Source organism: Aspergillus niger (genome assembly GCF_000002855.4).
Source record: "Aspergillus niger supercontig An01".
Lineage (NCBI taxonomy): Eukaryota > Fungi > Ascomycota > Eurotiomycetes > Eurotiales > Aspergillaceae > Aspergillus > Aspergillus niger.
This window is the reverse complement of record NT_166518.1, coordinates 798,576-813,849: the sequence shown is the minus strand read 5'-3', so window position 1 is coordinate 813,849 and position 15,274 is coordinate 798,576. Positions and strand designations below refer to the sequence as shown.

At 52.7% G+C, this 15,274-nt stretch overlaps 6 protein-coding genes across 6 annotated transcripts; 3 read left to right on the top strand and 3 right to left on the bottom strand.

Annotated features, from left to right (window-relative positions):
* Nucleotides 1-2,014: 2,014 nt before the first annotated feature.
* An01g03370 (uncharacterized protein) lies at nucleotides 2,015-6,070 on the top strand (the record flags this gene model as incomplete). The annotated part of the gene is made up of 7 exons (XM_059746952.1): nucleotides 2,015-2,257; nucleotides 2,335-2,656; nucleotides 2,734-2,920; nucleotides 3,295-4,771; nucleotides 4,823-5,251; nucleotides 5,311-5,390; nucleotides 5,458-6,070. The coding sequence occupies 7 exons, from the start codon at nucleotides 2,015-2,017 to the stop codon at nucleotides 6,068-6,070; spliced, it is 3,351 nt and encodes a 1,116-aa protein (XP_059599572.1).
* Nucleotides 6,071-6,692: 622 nt separating this feature from the next.
* An01g03360 (uncharacterized protein) lies at nucleotides 6,693-7,940 on the bottom strand (the record flags this gene model as incomplete). The annotated part of the gene is made up of 2 exons (XM_059746947.1): nucleotides 6,693-6,899; nucleotides 7,122-7,940. 2 exons carry the CDS (start codon nucleotides 7,938-7,940, stop codon nucleotides 6,693-6,695), a joined length of 1,026 nt encoding a protein of 341 aa, XP_059599571.1.
* A 356-nt stretch (nucleotides 7,941-8,296) lies between these two features.
* Nucleotides 8,297-9,096, bottom strand: An01g03350 (uncharacterized protein; the record flags this gene model as incomplete). The annotated part of the gene is made up of 3 exons (XM_001388730.3): nucleotides 8,297-8,634; nucleotides 8,711-8,737; nucleotides 8,814-9,096. The coding sequence occupies 3 exons, from the start codon at nucleotides 9,094-9,096 to the stop codon at nucleotides 8,297-8,299; spliced, it is 648 nt and encodes a 215-aa protein (XP_001388767.1).
* Nucleotides 9,097-10,214: 1,118 nt separating this feature from the next.
* Nucleotides 10,215-11,006, top strand: An01g03340 (uncharacterized protein; the record flags this gene model as incomplete). Its single annotated transcript, XM_001388729.3, has 2 exons — nucleotides 10,215-10,537; nucleotides 10,604-11,006. 2 exons carry the CDS (start codon nucleotides 10,215-10,217, stop codon nucleotides 11,004-11,006), a joined length of 726 nt encoding a protein of 241 aa, XP_001388766.1.
* Nucleotides 11,007-12,786: 1,780 nt separating this feature from the next.
* Nucleotides 12,787-14,085, top strand: An01g03330 (uncharacterized protein; the record flags this gene model as incomplete). The annotated part of the gene is made up of 1 exon (XM_001388728.3): nucleotides 12,787-14,085. One exon carries the CDS (start codon nucleotides 12,787-12,789, stop codon nucleotides 14,083-14,085), a length of 1,299 nt encoding a protein of 432 aa, XP_001388765.1.
* A 355-nt stretch (nucleotides 14,086-14,440) lies between these two features.
* On the bottom strand, nucleotides 14,441-15,072 carry An01g03320 (hypothetical protein; the record flags this gene model as incomplete). The annotated part of the gene is made up of 4 exons (XM_059746924.1): nucleotides 14,441-14,539; nucleotides 14,575-14,783; nucleotides 14,873-14,993; nucleotides 15,043-15,072. The coding sequence occupies 4 exons, from the start codon at nucleotides 15,070-15,072 to the stop codon at nucleotides 14,441-14,443; spliced, it is 459 nt and encodes a 152-aa protein (XP_059599570.1).
* Between the last annotated feature and the right edge of the window lie 202 nt (nucleotides 15,073-15,274).

Genomic DNA, 15,274 nt, shown 5'->3' with positions numbered 1-15,274 from the left:
TAAGATTGTGCGATGTTGAATTTGACGGAGCCGGTCACGTTATGGCCTGAGGCACCGAACTATCTAATTCAAACGACTGGTCAAAGTCTTCAAGGAGAGACAGGGATGTCATCGTGCAGCATGTAGCATAAGATCCTAGAGTATACTCCATCAAAAACTCCATCCAGGCAGACCTACTACTGGTAATGAAGCCTGGCAAGCAACCGTCTGAAGTAACTTTGCCCACATGTGACTAAAGTTTAAACAAACCCAGGGGCGAGAGAACACAGCCATCCTTGACCAAACCTTGAAACAAGTAGTAGATAGTCGCCATGTGCATAGAAAACCTGGACAAGCCATGTTTCAGACTTTGACTTTCAGCATGGTAAGATTGGAGATTGTCGTCCATGGCGGAGCATGAGAACGGCCTAGGTTGATTCATCCAGTTCCACGCACTGCATCCCCAGCCGAATTGAAGTGACCTCAACGTCGCAGATCTTCATGAGAGCAGCCCTTCAACCTAGGCAATGCATTTTATCTGTCTACTCCATACTATCTCTCACCCCCCATGAGGGGAAAATGGCGGGGAAATGTGACCCGTCTGGAAGGATTCCTCCAAATGCCGCCAATCGTTCATCACTGTGCCTCATCACATTCAATGTCTACCAACGAGACGTCCGGACAACGGGAATTTGAGCAACTGGTCTCAACCTTAAGATTTGCCTTGTTGTGATTCGTAAAGGCTTCCAGACTACTAGAGCTAGTCACCGATCTCCCCGTCTTGGGTACACTGGCCAAATCATGATGAACTGCGATGTTATTCGTTCCGAGCATCTCCGCCCGCTCATGTCAATGGGAAGTTCCGGGGAGGAGATACCGTTTGCCGGTGGACGTTCTTATGCTTGGAGAAACTCTGGGGAACAACCATCCGGGTGCATTGAATGTAATGTGTACTGTTATTGTTGCATGTAAAGTAACTTGCGCTGTCGAGTTGAGTTAACTTGGACGGCAGACTCCCTTGCTGACCAGCATGAGCCATTGGGGTTCTGGATCGTTGGCCGGAGAGTTTGGTGAGGAGGGAGTGAGGAGAGGAGGCGGCGGGCACACCAGTTCCCATCCAGTGTTGAACACGACCGATTTTAGTAAGATCACAATCCTCCCAGTTGGCTGGGATGTCCTGCCATTGTGCTCCGCTAGGGATTCTGCTAGATTGACCCATAGAGTAGTGCCCCGGCGTTTCTAATAATAATAAGAACTAAAAACCAAAATAAAATCATAATCATAGTTATCATCCTTGCCGTTGGAGAGGCCAAACCAGACTTGCTTTCCAAATCTCCCCGCCCGCCGCCCCCCCCAAAACTGCCCCAACTTCTGACTGACTCTTGGGGGCTCAATTTTTCGGTCGAGTGACATCTTCCCGCCTGCAACTGGCGGCCTTCCTCAAGCTGTTCTCCCTGACACTCTCTGCCTCTTCGCTTCCACTCATTGCTCTTACTTCCCCCTGGTCGATTTGCCAACCCGGACGCTTTCTCGTAAGACTTGTGCTACCCTCTTGCCGGTACCATTATTGATTCTGTTGCTAACTTGGGTTCTACCTGTGTCCAGCTCCGGTAACCTGCCTCAGCCGACGAGATCCCCCCCCCAAAAGTCAAGAAAAGCAGGAAAAGGAACGAGGAACGAGGAAAAGAAAGGAAACCGAAAAAGAAAAGAGAGGCAGACGACCAAAAAAATCACTCAGCTAATCATCATCGAAATTCGAAGACCACAAACAACCGAATTTAAAAGGGGAAGGCCATCCCCCCGAGCTGATTCGAGCAGCCTCTCTGAAATCTTTCGATTGCGGACCCGACGAAGCCTGGACCTTTTTTACGTTTCCCCCCCAAGCGACAATGGATGAGCTGTCGTGTCCGCCTCACTCACTTACGTAGCTGTTGGACCCTGCGCTGTCGCACCTTGTTTGTTCGACCGGACCTTACTCGCGCCACAGCACCGCCTATCCGTTCGCGCAGAAAAAAAGTAAAGTCACCTCGTCACTATGGCCTCCCAACCATTGCGAAGAGAGCGAGCATCTAGCGACAAAGCTGATGTCGCCCCATTTCCACAACGACCGGGCCTTCCCAGCCGAACGATTTCTGCTCCAGTCGGAGGTTTGTACCGGCTTGATTCGGCTAGAACGGCAATGGAATCGGGGAATAAGGTGGATCGGACACTTCTGGAGGAAGATGAGAACCCGCCTTCGGCCGGAGGGGATAGGGTGCCATCGTTATCCCGTGAGGAGGTATGGTTAATCCAAATTTATGTCATTGGACCCTTGGCGAGCGCAATGTTTTTCTGACCCCCGTGCGTGTACCGCAGACAACGCCGAAGCCGAGTTTTCCCCATGTGAGCATCGCTGTGGTCGGTCCTGACCATGTCGGAAAATCGACATTCATTGAAACCGCCCTGGACATGAAGCATCCGCTTAGTTCCCGATCGACTACGAAGAAGATGTCCCTGGACGGGACGGTGTACTTGGTTCGTCTGATGGAGATAGATACATTGGAGATCTCGATTGGGAGCAATGGCGAGGTCAACTGGCCCTTACTGGGTAACGACTCGCCTCCTACAGTGGATGGGGTGCTGGTTCTACTCGATATGACTCAACCGGCCAGTTTCCCTGAATTTACCGAACTACTAGGTTGGTCGCATTGCCGGTGCTGCAGCGCCGCGGTCGCTGCGCAATTTCTCCCTAGGATGTGGGCTGATGGTCTGCAGACTCCTTAACCGCTTCTGACATACCCTTTACGCTGGTGGCCAGTAAATGCGACATACAACCCCCTGACAGTCCTGTGGAGCCAATATTGGGAGGCTATGAAATCCACCGGACCTCACCTGACTCACCACGGTCGCAGAAGATGTGCATTGCCTTAGTTCTGCGCTCTGTGATCAACCGTAAATATGGTAAGTGGACAAGCTGACCTATGCGATTGCCATGTGGATACGCGAGAGGCGAGGAAAGTCAAAGAACAGGGCGGAACGATCCACTGCCTCGGTGGCTATCTGTTTGCTCGCATCACCCAACGCATTGCGTCGCCCCCGGCTATAGCCCATCCCTTAGAGCGATGGCCCACTGGGTTTCGCGCTAGTTCGCGGCGCGGCCTGCGTTTAGCGTTCGCGTATCTCATGGTGCAGTGGTTTTCAGGACCCGCCGATCCCTCGGGGCGAAGGGGCCCAGCGCAAGAGCAGCTGGAGCACAGCTGGACTACCCAATTTCTGTGGCCGTTATTTTCCCGCAAGTCTGGATCACACGTGGATGCTAACGGCTCCTCTTTTAGACTTCATCGATTTTCCCCCCAACTCATCCGCCACCCCAGACTGGCATCACAGCCGCACCAACTCAGAGACCCCCACCGCTGTATTATCCGGAGCCGCAGGCGGCCCAATCACAGGACCTCTTGATCCAGCTGTCGATGGGTACGGTGTAGACCGGCAACCCACCGAACCGGCCACCTCTGCCAACCTGGCTTCCAATGGCCAGGCCTTCCGTTACGCCCGGAGCAACTCGCATCCGGTGCGACCGCATACGCCTCCTTCAGGGTCCCGGCTGGCCTCGCGCAAACAGTCTGTGTCTGGGGAGTCGTCACCAAGTAAAGATCTCAACCGACAACATCGTCTTCACACGGCCTGGCGCAACAGCGGCGGGTCAGATGCGTTCAGCAACTTTTTAGAGATGGGGGAGGACTTCGATGGGCCCCGGAGTGCTCCGTCGAGCCCGGGAAGCAAGGACCAGACGCCTAGTGAGAGCTCATCTAATGATGCAGGTCTCACCTTTGACGAGCTCGTAGATCGTCTGGTTGCACAACCGATGTCGAAGCAAGATTCCAAGTTTGCCTCAATCTTTTTGTGTCTATATCGCAAGTTTGCCGCGCCGTGCACCTTACTGAATGCCCTGATTAACCGATTCGAACGCAACGAAAATGACATGACGGACCAACTCGACCGCATCGCAGTTCAGCTGAGGCTGTTAGGAGTCATGGCACAGTGGGTTTCTGAATATCCGGGCGACTTGGCATATCCGAAGACTCGCAAGCGAATCACCGATTTCGTCACGACGCTGGAGAAGAGTCATTTTTACATGTTTGCCGCCAAGGAGATTGGGTCGTATCTGGAGGGGAATGCGGAGGACGATAATATTGGATGGCCGTATAGGGATGGCGACATGGAAGAACCCGACACGGCCGACCCCCCTTTCCAGTTTTCCGGGCGCAGCTCACCGTCAATCTTCCTTGGGGCACCGCCGCTTGGCGATGAAGGCGAGGAAGAAGAAGAAGACCCTATCTACAATATGAGCGCTCTGGACCTTAGCGAGGGTGCAGCCGAGCCTGCGTCGAGACTGTCGGGGTCGATGTCGAATTCCTTTACCTCCGAGAAGCCCGGGACCATCGCCAGCCAGTCGTTCACGTTTTTGAGTACCGAAGCTGCGCAACGGGAGGCGCATAATTTGGATCTCACACCACGCATTCCGCTAACGAAAGTGCAATGGCGCCAGCTGATGGAGATTCCGGATGAGGATTTCGCACGAGAATTGACGCGCATCGACTGGATCATGTTCAATTCTTTCCGACCGCGAGATCTCGTGCGGCATGTCAGCATTTCCGGCGTAGAGAAGGATAAGATTTTGAGCCTGAAGCACGTCAACCGGATGATCAAGCAGTTCAACCATGTCGCATTCTTTGTAGCCAGCGTGATCCTACTCCGGGACAAGCCCAAGCATCGAGCCAAGGCGCTGGAGAAGTTCATGAACATAGCATTGGTAAGTCGGACTCAGAAGAACAAAGCGGAAACATTTATCTGACAGCCACAGAAACTCCGCCGACTAAACAACTACAATTCTCTTGGGGCCGTGATCGCTGGCATCAACGGAACCCCGGTGCACCGACTGTCCCAGACGCGGGAGCTGGTCCCGGTGCAAACGCAAAAGGACTTTATGAGGCTGGTCATCCTCATGGGGACGCAGAAGAGTCATTTTGCATATCGTCTCGCATGGGACAATTCCTTTGCGGAGCGTATCCCGTTCCTGCCGCTGCACCGACGCGATTTGGTGTCAGCGGAGGAGGGCAACAAGACTTTTGTGGGCGACAACAAGAACCGCATCAACTGGCGCAAGTTCGAGGTGATGGGAGAGGTGGTTCTGGGGATCCAGCGCAGCCAGAAGACACCGTATCCGCATATGCCCAAGTACGAGGAGGTAGAGCGGTTGGTATTAGAGATTAAGCTGTCAGGGGATGACGAGGTACGCCCAGTTCTTCCCACTATCAATTACTTCATTTAATTGATGCTAACAACCAACAGGACTTGTATTCGCGCAGTATGCAAGTCGAACCCTCGGCAGGCGGCGACACCGGACGCAAGAAGTTCGGCTGGTTACGGTCGTGAGAGACGAAGGGGAGAGAGAGAGAGAGTTATGACTAGTTGCAGCAGAGTCTGCAACAGCAACAGCACCAGCACCAAGCTGACGAGTACAATGAATGATGATCGTCATTTGATTGATGATGATGTACATAATGTAGTTTCTACTACAACCCGTCCATATCTTGTTACAAACCTTAGAGAGAAATGTAAAAATCACGTGATATACAACCATCGTAAACCAAACCTATCCGTAGCCCATCCACCATCCAACCAAACCTACCACCTACATAAATCACATATCTACAACCCCCACAAACTCCTAAAACAAAACCCCAAAGAAAAAAAAAAAAACATCAAAATGTCCACCGCCATCAAAACAAGCTACCGCGCCCTCCTCCGCGAACTCCCCCGCCGCACGCTCTCCACACCCACTCCCCTCCAACACCGCCTCCGCGACATGTACACCACCAACCAGCAACAAGCAAGTGTCGCGGACGCAGACGCACAAGAAGCCCTCCGCCAACATCGAATTGATCAGGCAAACCAGTTCGCTATTTACGCTAAGGCGCAGCGCGTGTATGCGGAGCTCGTCGAGAGATATAACCCCGGTACTACGCTCGATGAGGAGGAGAGGATTCGGTTGACGGCTAGACGGGTGGGTTGGGATTTGCCTGTTGAGGCGGGGAAGAAGGATGAATAAATATGTACAAACGGGTGTTCGGAGATGGAGATGTTGGGAAGGATGGATGATGGGTGAATCGATGGATGCATGGATGCATGGGGTGGAGGGTGGAGGGTGGATAAAATAAACCATGGGTGGAGTTTTTGGGTGTACTTTCTTTTATTTGTGATGATTTGTTTTGTATGCTTTGGAATTGTATGGATTTGGGGGTTTGTGTATGATATTTGTATGTATGATTATTTTGATGGGGGAGGGTTGTATTATAGATCAATGATGATTTATTAGAGGTTTCGTTGGAGTTTGTTCATTTAGGAGGGAGTGGAGGATTGTTAGACCATGAAGGAACATGTCGTCTCTATCTGGATGAGCTGGTGAGTTCATCATACTACTACTCGACATTGTGGCTGGCATGATCATACTACTAGTAGTCCTGTGGAGCCGATATATAGAAGTGACATGGGTGATGTGTATAAGAGGTAAGTACTTATTGTTGATGCCCTTTCGAAGTGTATTTTCAGTAACAGGAAAGACCTTACTATATAGCATAGTGACGGTATGATAATTGGTGTTGAACTTCTTCTAATTGGTATGAATCTGTGATCATGATGGGTATATGTATAACGGGTATAACTGTATATCTTCAAACACCCCCCAGCTCAACCTTCTCCATCTGCCTGCGCAACGTCGAGCTGCTCTCCTCATCTTCCAAACCAATCTCCATCTCAATCGCCGTCTTGGGCCGATTCTTATTCAATCCCTCCAGAAGCGTACATGCCTTGCACACGCGCTGACTGGAGATATAACCGCAGCGCTCACACGTCCCCAGTACCTGCGACTTGACCTTCTTCTGAGCCGGCGTCTGCATCTGCTCCAACTGCTGCTGCTGCCTCCTAGACAAGCTGTCAGAAGTAATCTCCATCTCCCTATCTTTGGCAGCCTCATCCTCCTTCAACTTCCTCTCCATCTCCGCCATCTCACCACCCCTCGTCCGCCCATTCTGACTCCCACACCCACCACCACCACCGGCCTCCTCATCCTCAGCCCCCTTCCCCCTAACCTCAGCGGGCACCAGAAGCGCCATATCCTCCCCAGACTTAACAATATCCAAAATCGACGACGGCCTAATCTTCTCCAAATCCTTAATCAACGTCCTCGCACTACCCCGAAACGCCTCAGGCGAATAGATACACTCCGTAGAGAAATAATCCAACTGGCGATGATGCGCATACAGCACGATCTCCTTCTCATAAGCATACTTCAACGGCTTACTCCTCTTAATATCACTGGCGGCGGACCCCGTCACAATACTCGTGCCCCGCGACAAGCGCGGCAAATCCCCTCTCAGCAAATTCATCATCACTGTCTCCGCCACATCATCCGCATTATGACCCGTCACCACATGCTTAATGCCCAGTTTCGCGGCCCCGCGATCCAGCGCCTGCCGCCGAAATACCCCGCAGTATGTGCAGTTGCCCTTTTTGCCGACCTGCGCCACCACCTGGTCCATTGTCCAGCCGTACAGGTCGCCGTAGCTGACGATTACGAGCGGCATGTTGTATTGTTGGGCGTTGCGTTTCACGGTCTCGAGACTGTCGTCGCGGTAACCCTTGATGCCTTCGTCGATGGAGAGGAGGCATAGGTCGAGTCCATAGTTGTAGCGTTCGTTGAGGGTCTTGAGGACGGCGGCCAGGACGGTGCTGTCTTTGCCGCCGCTGGCGCCGATGGCGACTCGTTCGCCGGGGTGGAAGAGAGAGGTCGAGGTGATGGTTTCGTGGACTTCGGTCTCGAAGACGTGCAGGAAGCAGGTGCGGCAGAGCTTTTGCCGGTTCTTGGGCCGTATGATAACTGCCCGTTGGTCGTGGCAGCGGGCGCAGGGGGAGGGGGGCATGGTGGTGGCTTGTGGGTGTGGTTCTGGGTTGAGGGGGGTTCGTATAGTGGGTGGTGGTGGAGGCGATGAGGGGAGCAATTTTTGATAAACTGATTTCGCGGGCCTGGAATGTTGGCTTATCGATAAGGACTTGGATGAGTCAGGGTGTGGGTGTGTTTGCACTGTTTGGGTGGTTCCCCGGGAAGGGGGAAAAATAAACAGGCACAACGGAAAAAAAAGCGCAAAGGGGATGACAGGACGAATTGTGGTAGGGTTATTAAATGTAGTGTATTCTAGAGAACAACATCGTCGTCTATCTAACATAGTGAGAATAGTAATAGTATTATACATATACCCATCATCTCGCCATCTATCATTCACATCTTGCCCTTGAGCAGGTTGGAGATCATCTCGCGACCAGTGATTCTGGACGTCGCCCACAGAGTCGGGAAGTCGAGAGTGCTGGAGAAGGTATCGGCGTATCCGAAGAAGAGCATCGGGGGAATCCAGCCACGGGCGTACTCCAGAGCAAAGCACGACTCATCCATCTTGTACTGCTTGACCTCACCGCGGCGGAGGTGGTGCACGCTACCCTGGGGGTAAACCTCGGGCTCGTAGGATCCAGGGACGTAGGCGAGCTGGGTGCCCTGAAGGATGTTGAAGTAGTCGTCGGCCGTGTGACGGCCAGTGTGGCCCTCAGTACCAATAGCGGTGCCTAATGGACGGGGAGAGAGTAGTTAGCTCGTGCAATCGAGGGCATAAAAATATCCGGGAGACAGGGGAAGCCATACCGAAAATGATCAAGTACTCCGTGATACCTATAGGAGAATCAAAGCTTAGTTCAGGCACCATGGATAATTATAGAGGTGGTATGGAGCAAAAGAGGGGACGCACTAGCATGGATAATATACATTGCCCCCATCGCACCACCGGCGTTGTTGAAGACCCATTCCTCGTCCAGGTTCAGGTGCGTGTCGGTGACCTTCTCGCCCAGCTCGGAGACGATGAAGTTCACCACCGAGCGAGTGTCATTGCCATGAGCGGCAATGGCGCGCTGCGACAGGTCGTGCAGGTGGGAGGGATCGAAGATGTAGAACTGCTCCAGGCGCGCGTTCAGGTAGCTGTAGAGACCAGTGAAAAGGGCCAGGAGGGCCACGGCGAAGCTAGCGCAGCGCATGATGACGAACTGTTCCGGGAGGGAAAGCAATTGACCGGAAAAACAGGAGCTGCAGAGAAGCTAATGGAGGGTGGAGAAGGGGGGGGGAAGGGCGTGGGAAGGAGAAGGAGAGAAGAGGGGATTGAGGAAGGATGATAGGGTGATTATTCTTTATGGTTCTGATTGATGGATTGAGGATATTCGAGTTGCCTGATCCGGGAAGGCCCTCAGGAAAGCCCGGCTGAGTCAGCAACAGCCAGCAGCATTTGGCCGAGTTTGTCTGGCTGTCAAACATGCCAATTATCATTCCTCCGAATAAACTCACTAAGTTACTCCGTAGTTACTAACTTTACTCTACAGAGTACTCCTCTCCAACATCAAATTAATCCGTCCACAAAAATAGTTTCTTCTGACAGCACCATGTGCCTCGACGGAGCCCGTTGTGGGATTAATCCGATCGATTAATAAAGCTGTCCACCTCTTGGAACCCTGCGGACGAGCCACGCCCCTCTCGGGCGTCCTGAACATTCATTTAAACGGCATCCTGTTATCTAATCCGAAACGGACCATCTCCGTGGCTGCCCCCCTCTCATTCGGGGACATTATACCGTCTCGAGATGACGAATCCACTGATTTTCCCCTGATCTAAACTCCTCTGGATATTATCGCCGTGTCCGTGAGTCCGGTTGACCTCCATTTCTGCACGGGGCATTCCGTGGGACCGTTTCGAAAACCAGGAACAAGCACCACCAGAACCACCAGCACCCTATCGGCCTTCTCCCTCCTGGTCCACTCGGGGTCAGGATCCATTCGGCGACGGACTTTCCAAGAAGCTTCGTTGATTCTGAGTGCACATGTCTCAACGGCCATGAGGACTAAGCTCGGAAGGTCCATAGGCTAAATTGCCCCGGTTGTTTCTGCTTGATGAGGGCTATGCCTAATTTTATCCTGTTCCAGCAGACCTCGACGGCACACTCATGGCTATAAGAAGGCAGCCCGGCCGGAGCAAGATGGAGTTCCCTCTCAGCAGCTCATTCACTATAATTCTCTGGGTCAGTGGACGTTGATCGCACATTGCACCAATATCAATACTTTTACCCGACCAATCGTCTTTCCTTTGACCAATAATCACTATCACCATGAAGGTTCTCGCTCTTTCCGCTCTTCTTTCCTTGGCTTCGGCCGCCTCTATCAGCCGCCGTAGCGACTTCTGCGGCCAATGGGATACCGCCACCGCCGGCGACTTCATCCTGTACAACGACCTCTGGGGTGAAGACAACGCCTCCAGCGGCTCCCAGTGCACCGGCGTCGACTCGGCCAGCGGCAACGAGATCGCCTGGCACACCAGCTGGTCCTGGGAGGGTGGCAGCAGTGACGTCAAGAGCTACGCCAACGCTGCTCTGCAGTTCACTGGTACTCAGCTGAGCTCCATCTCCAGCATCCCCTCCACCTGGAAGTGGACGTATGTTGCAGCCTAGACCTTCCGACCGACCGACCGTCAGGACGCATGCTGACTTTTTGGGAATAGATACTCTGGCTCCGACATCGTGGCCGACGTGGCCTACGACATGTTCCTGGGCTCGACCGCCGACGCCTCCTCCGATGAGTACGAGATCATGGTCTGGCTTGCTGCCCTGGGCGGTGCTGGCCCCATCTCGTCGACCGGCTCCACCATTGCCACCCCGACGATCAACGGCGTGACCTGGGACCTGTACACCGGCCCCAACGGCGACACCACCGTCTACAGCTTCGTCGCCCAGTCGACCACCGAGGACTTCTCCGGCGACCTGAACGACTTCTTCACCTACCTGGTGGACAACGAGGGTGTCTCTGACAGCCTGTACCTGACCACCCTTGAGGCGGGTACCGAGCCCTTCACCGGTAGCGACGCTGAGCTGAAGGTGTCCGAGTACTCCGTTTCCATCGAGTAAATGAAATCACAAACACCGAGTGTGGCAGGATACATACTAATGATTTCAAAAAGGGATTGTTAGGAGCGGAGGATGAGAATGTAGGCGCCGTGTTTCAGCTCCCTGGGCAGGATACCGGAGGGACATAGTTATAGGACGAGGGGGTTTGTTTTTGAAGAAGGGAGGGGGAGGGGGTTGCTCGGGGTGGCAAGCAGGCGTCGATGGTTTGATGACGCGCCGGGGCGACGAGGCGACGGTCGAATCATCATATGTACATAGGCCTGGAACTCCGTTGGGTTGATAATCATGGAGGAATTCCATAAGTTGCTAAATATAACCATCGTCACCCACGTTGAGACCTAACCGCGGAGGTGGAGCAGAGAAGGCTGTCAAGCAGAGCCAATGCATGACAGGCAGCCGTAGCAAGTATAGCAGCTAGCAGCTAAGCAGCTGTGTGAAGTAACAAGAATAGAAGCATCAGCATGAGCGGCAAGCACAATCACATCCAGCTATTTTAGCTAGCTTGCCAAATTATGCACGATCATCAATCGCGGCGCTTGCATCCGGGCGCTTAAGTGCAGCAGCCCTAAAGTGCTGACAGGGGAGAAGAGCAAGAAAGAGAGGGGTAACATCCCCAGTTCAATCAATCAATCAATCAATCAATCAATCAGATTGGCATGGAGAAACAACACATGCTGTAAAAATCCTCCTTGAGTATAATTAGAAATAACATCAGGCTAGCCAAGTATCTCTCACGCGTTCTAGGATCGTGATGGAGATTCGTGCCGCCGACGCGCTCAGCTGGGCCTCCTCTCTTTTTTTCCTTTTGCCTTTTTTTCTCCTCCATTTCCCGCCACGCTCCTTGATTCATTCCTGCATCTCGTGTCTCGGGCATTCTTTTGGCGCGCGCCCACAAACTTACAAACCCACACAGGCAGGCACTCACACATAATTCCAGTTCCATTTTGGTGCCCTTCTTCCAATCCAATCCAATCCAGTCCAATCATCCCATCCCGTTATGCTTGGCCACTGCCACTGGTCTCGGGCTCTCGCGCGCGCCAAACCCGCACCCACACCCAGCGATCATCCGTTGATCGGCCCCTGCAGGACTGGTGGTTAGTTCGTTCTTGTCTAGGGTGCTTGTCAGGTCCAACCTGAATGGGTTGAATGGATGGATGGATGGATGGATGGATGGATTTGAATGCATGTAATGCAATGCGCGTCGGGTGCCCTCCTGTCCTTGCAGCTCCTGTCCAGCCTTCGCTGTTGGTGTTATATCAGGCTTGGATGATCCGTCTTTTCCCTCGCTGTTTTTTTTTGTTTTCTTGTTGGTCATTCATTCTTCACGAGGGAAGTTATTTAACTATACCAACAAACACCATAAACAACAACTCCCGCCATCATAGCAACGTGTGGTTATTTTTATTCCCACCACCACCACCACCACTACTACTTATTATTATTATATCATATACTATTTTTATTATCATTATTATCTCGTTGGCAAGACTTGTCGGCTCTATCTATTTAATATTGAAACGATCTTCCCTCCCCAAGTGGCAACCGATCTATCTTATCACTTGTCTCAAGTGACTGTCTCACTGCTATTTTCAAGCCCATTCATCACGGAGGTTGACACGACAACACATTCCTTACCCTTTCCTGCTGGCGGGATTCACATTCTTCACTAGACTATCCCACGCCTCTCTATATCCTGCGTCTTGCTCGCTTTCTTTTTTGTCTGCTGGCTCTCGCTCTCTCGTCTTCCTGATCCCTCTTCCCCTGCATCCTGCAAAGTACCATGGCTGTCCATCCCTACTCTCCTTGCACCAACTTTGCATCCCCCACCACCAACACCACCAGCATCATGGATTTCGATCGGGCGGCGCTGCATGAGTTCATCATGCAGCCCGTCTCGCGAGACATGATCTCTCATCTGGCTCAACAAGCGATGCAGGTCATCCGCTGCGAACCGCATGTGACAGCGCATCACGCGCATGGCCAGCCCACGCCCCCCAGCACGCCGCCCTTGGATGCAGACCTGCCTCCCTTACCATCCGTCACCACCTTTATTACCTCGCTAGTTCTCCGCTCGCAGGTGCAGGTGCCGACGTTGATGACCTCGCTGGTCTATCTGGCCCGGCTGCGGGCTCGCCTGCCCCCCGTCGCCAAGGGCATGCGCTGCACAGTGCATCGCATCTTCCTGGCTTCCCTGATTCTGGCAGCCAAGAACCTCAATGACTCCAGTCCAAAGAACAAGCATTGGGCCCGGTACACCTCCGTCCGCGGCTACGAGGGCTTTGGATTCTCGCTGCCCGAAGTCAACCTGATGGAGCGTCAGCTGCTCTTCCTGCTAGACTGGGACATCCGTGTCGACGAGGCAGACCTCCTGCATCACCTGGAGCCCTTCCTCATGCCCATCCGTCGGCGTCTCCAGATCCAGGAGCAGCGACAACGTGAGGCCCAGCTGCGTCAGCCCCGTGAATGGCGTCGCTTTCACGCCTCTGCCGACCTTTTCGCTGCTCGCCTTCACCGTCAGAAGGCCGAGGGTCGCCGCATGCCCGGCGAGTCTCCCACGCGGAGACGCCTGCCCCCCAGCCCAGCATCGTCGGCTTCCCTTTCTTCTGTCTCCTCAGGCAGCTCCTACTGCGCCTCACCAGCCTCCGTGGCCGAATCGGAGCGGTACCGTCCGTATCCACCCCGCCGACGACCTTCGACCCGCAGCCATGCGTCCATCTCTTCTCCGCCAGCTGTGCAGGAGGTCCCAGGCCTATCACGTGCTGAAACGCTTCCCTCGCTGAGCTCGCGCGCTTCCAGCATCGCACCCAGCTCGCGGAGCGACACGCCCGCCAGTCTACGTACGTCCAGTTCGATCACTAGTATGAACGAGGTGCATGTTGTGGATGGCACCCGCAGCCCGTCGGTGAGCAACGGCTATGTCTCGCTGGCCGGCACGAAAGTGGAGGAGCTGTCGCAGCCGAATAAGAAAGCCCGACACTCCCTGAGTCACGCACATGGACCCGGACAAACTCACCCGGGTTTTGTGGCGCGTTTCCTGGCATCCGCGGCAGGGTCGTACATGGGTGGCCGCCGGCATTAGGGTGGGTTCATCGAGCTGGTCTCGAGGAGTTTCGGACATTTGTCTTCTAATACCTGCATTCATATTTCACCCTCCGTCCTTTTCATCCCATATTTTGGGATAGTTGATGAATTTCTTTTTCTCTCTGTCTTACCGTGTGATGATAAAAGCAGTTGACCCAATACCCTCTACCCCTCTCCCTTTCCGGTGATCTACAAGAGGATAGTACTTACACTCGAATCCCGTGACGGTGATTGAATATGCATTGCACAGCGGCGTTGATATTGGATTGATTTGATACTCCCTTCCATGTGTATTTTGCTTTTGTTCATTTCGAATTATTTCTGGATTTCCGCGTCGGTGAATCTTTATTTTTCTACGCATCCCAGACTGCCCAATCCTTTTTGATGATGACATTGATCAGTGACTTTATATTATCCTGCATCTGTATGTACAAGCACGGTAGATTAGCGCCCTACTTATGGTATAATAGCAAAGTATTATCATTACTATGATTATGATCATGATTGTTATTTTTATTTTCCATTTTATTTTATGAGTATTGACCAAGGTATTGGGCTTGATCATCTGGACAGAGGAACATGTATCCGTGCGAGCAATGAGATGGCAGAGTGAAGGGCCGATAGTAGCCGTGGCGGAGGAGGAGGGAGTAAGGGTGGCGAGAGGGGATGGATGATTGACAGCGAGGAATGTACTTTCTGCATGTATGCGCGGAGAAGATAGGAATGTGGGAATACTTTCAACAATGCTTATCTGGGGTAGAGGAGAGGAGGGGGATGGGACTTACGTGGAATTGGAATGAATGATGCGTAATCGGATAGTATTAGATAGGCAGACACTGCAGTCCTACTATCTCTGTGTATGTATCTGCCTGTTGGGAGATGTTTCACTCCATCCACCACGGGTACCTGGTAACTAGTAGTCCGTAGGAGTAATAGTAAGTATGCAAGTACGTACTCCCATGCCACGGAGATCATAGTCCTCCATGCTGGTATACGTCAGACACCAAACCAACCAACATCATCGCATTACAGTATGTACTTAGCAATTAGCAATTAGCAATTAGTAGATAGTTGAGGATGATATGACAGGATCCTCATTACCCAGAATGACAAGTGAGCCCACCGGACTAGTAGATGAATTATTGCCAGACAAGCAACACAACGGCAGAAACTATCGAATCTTGTCT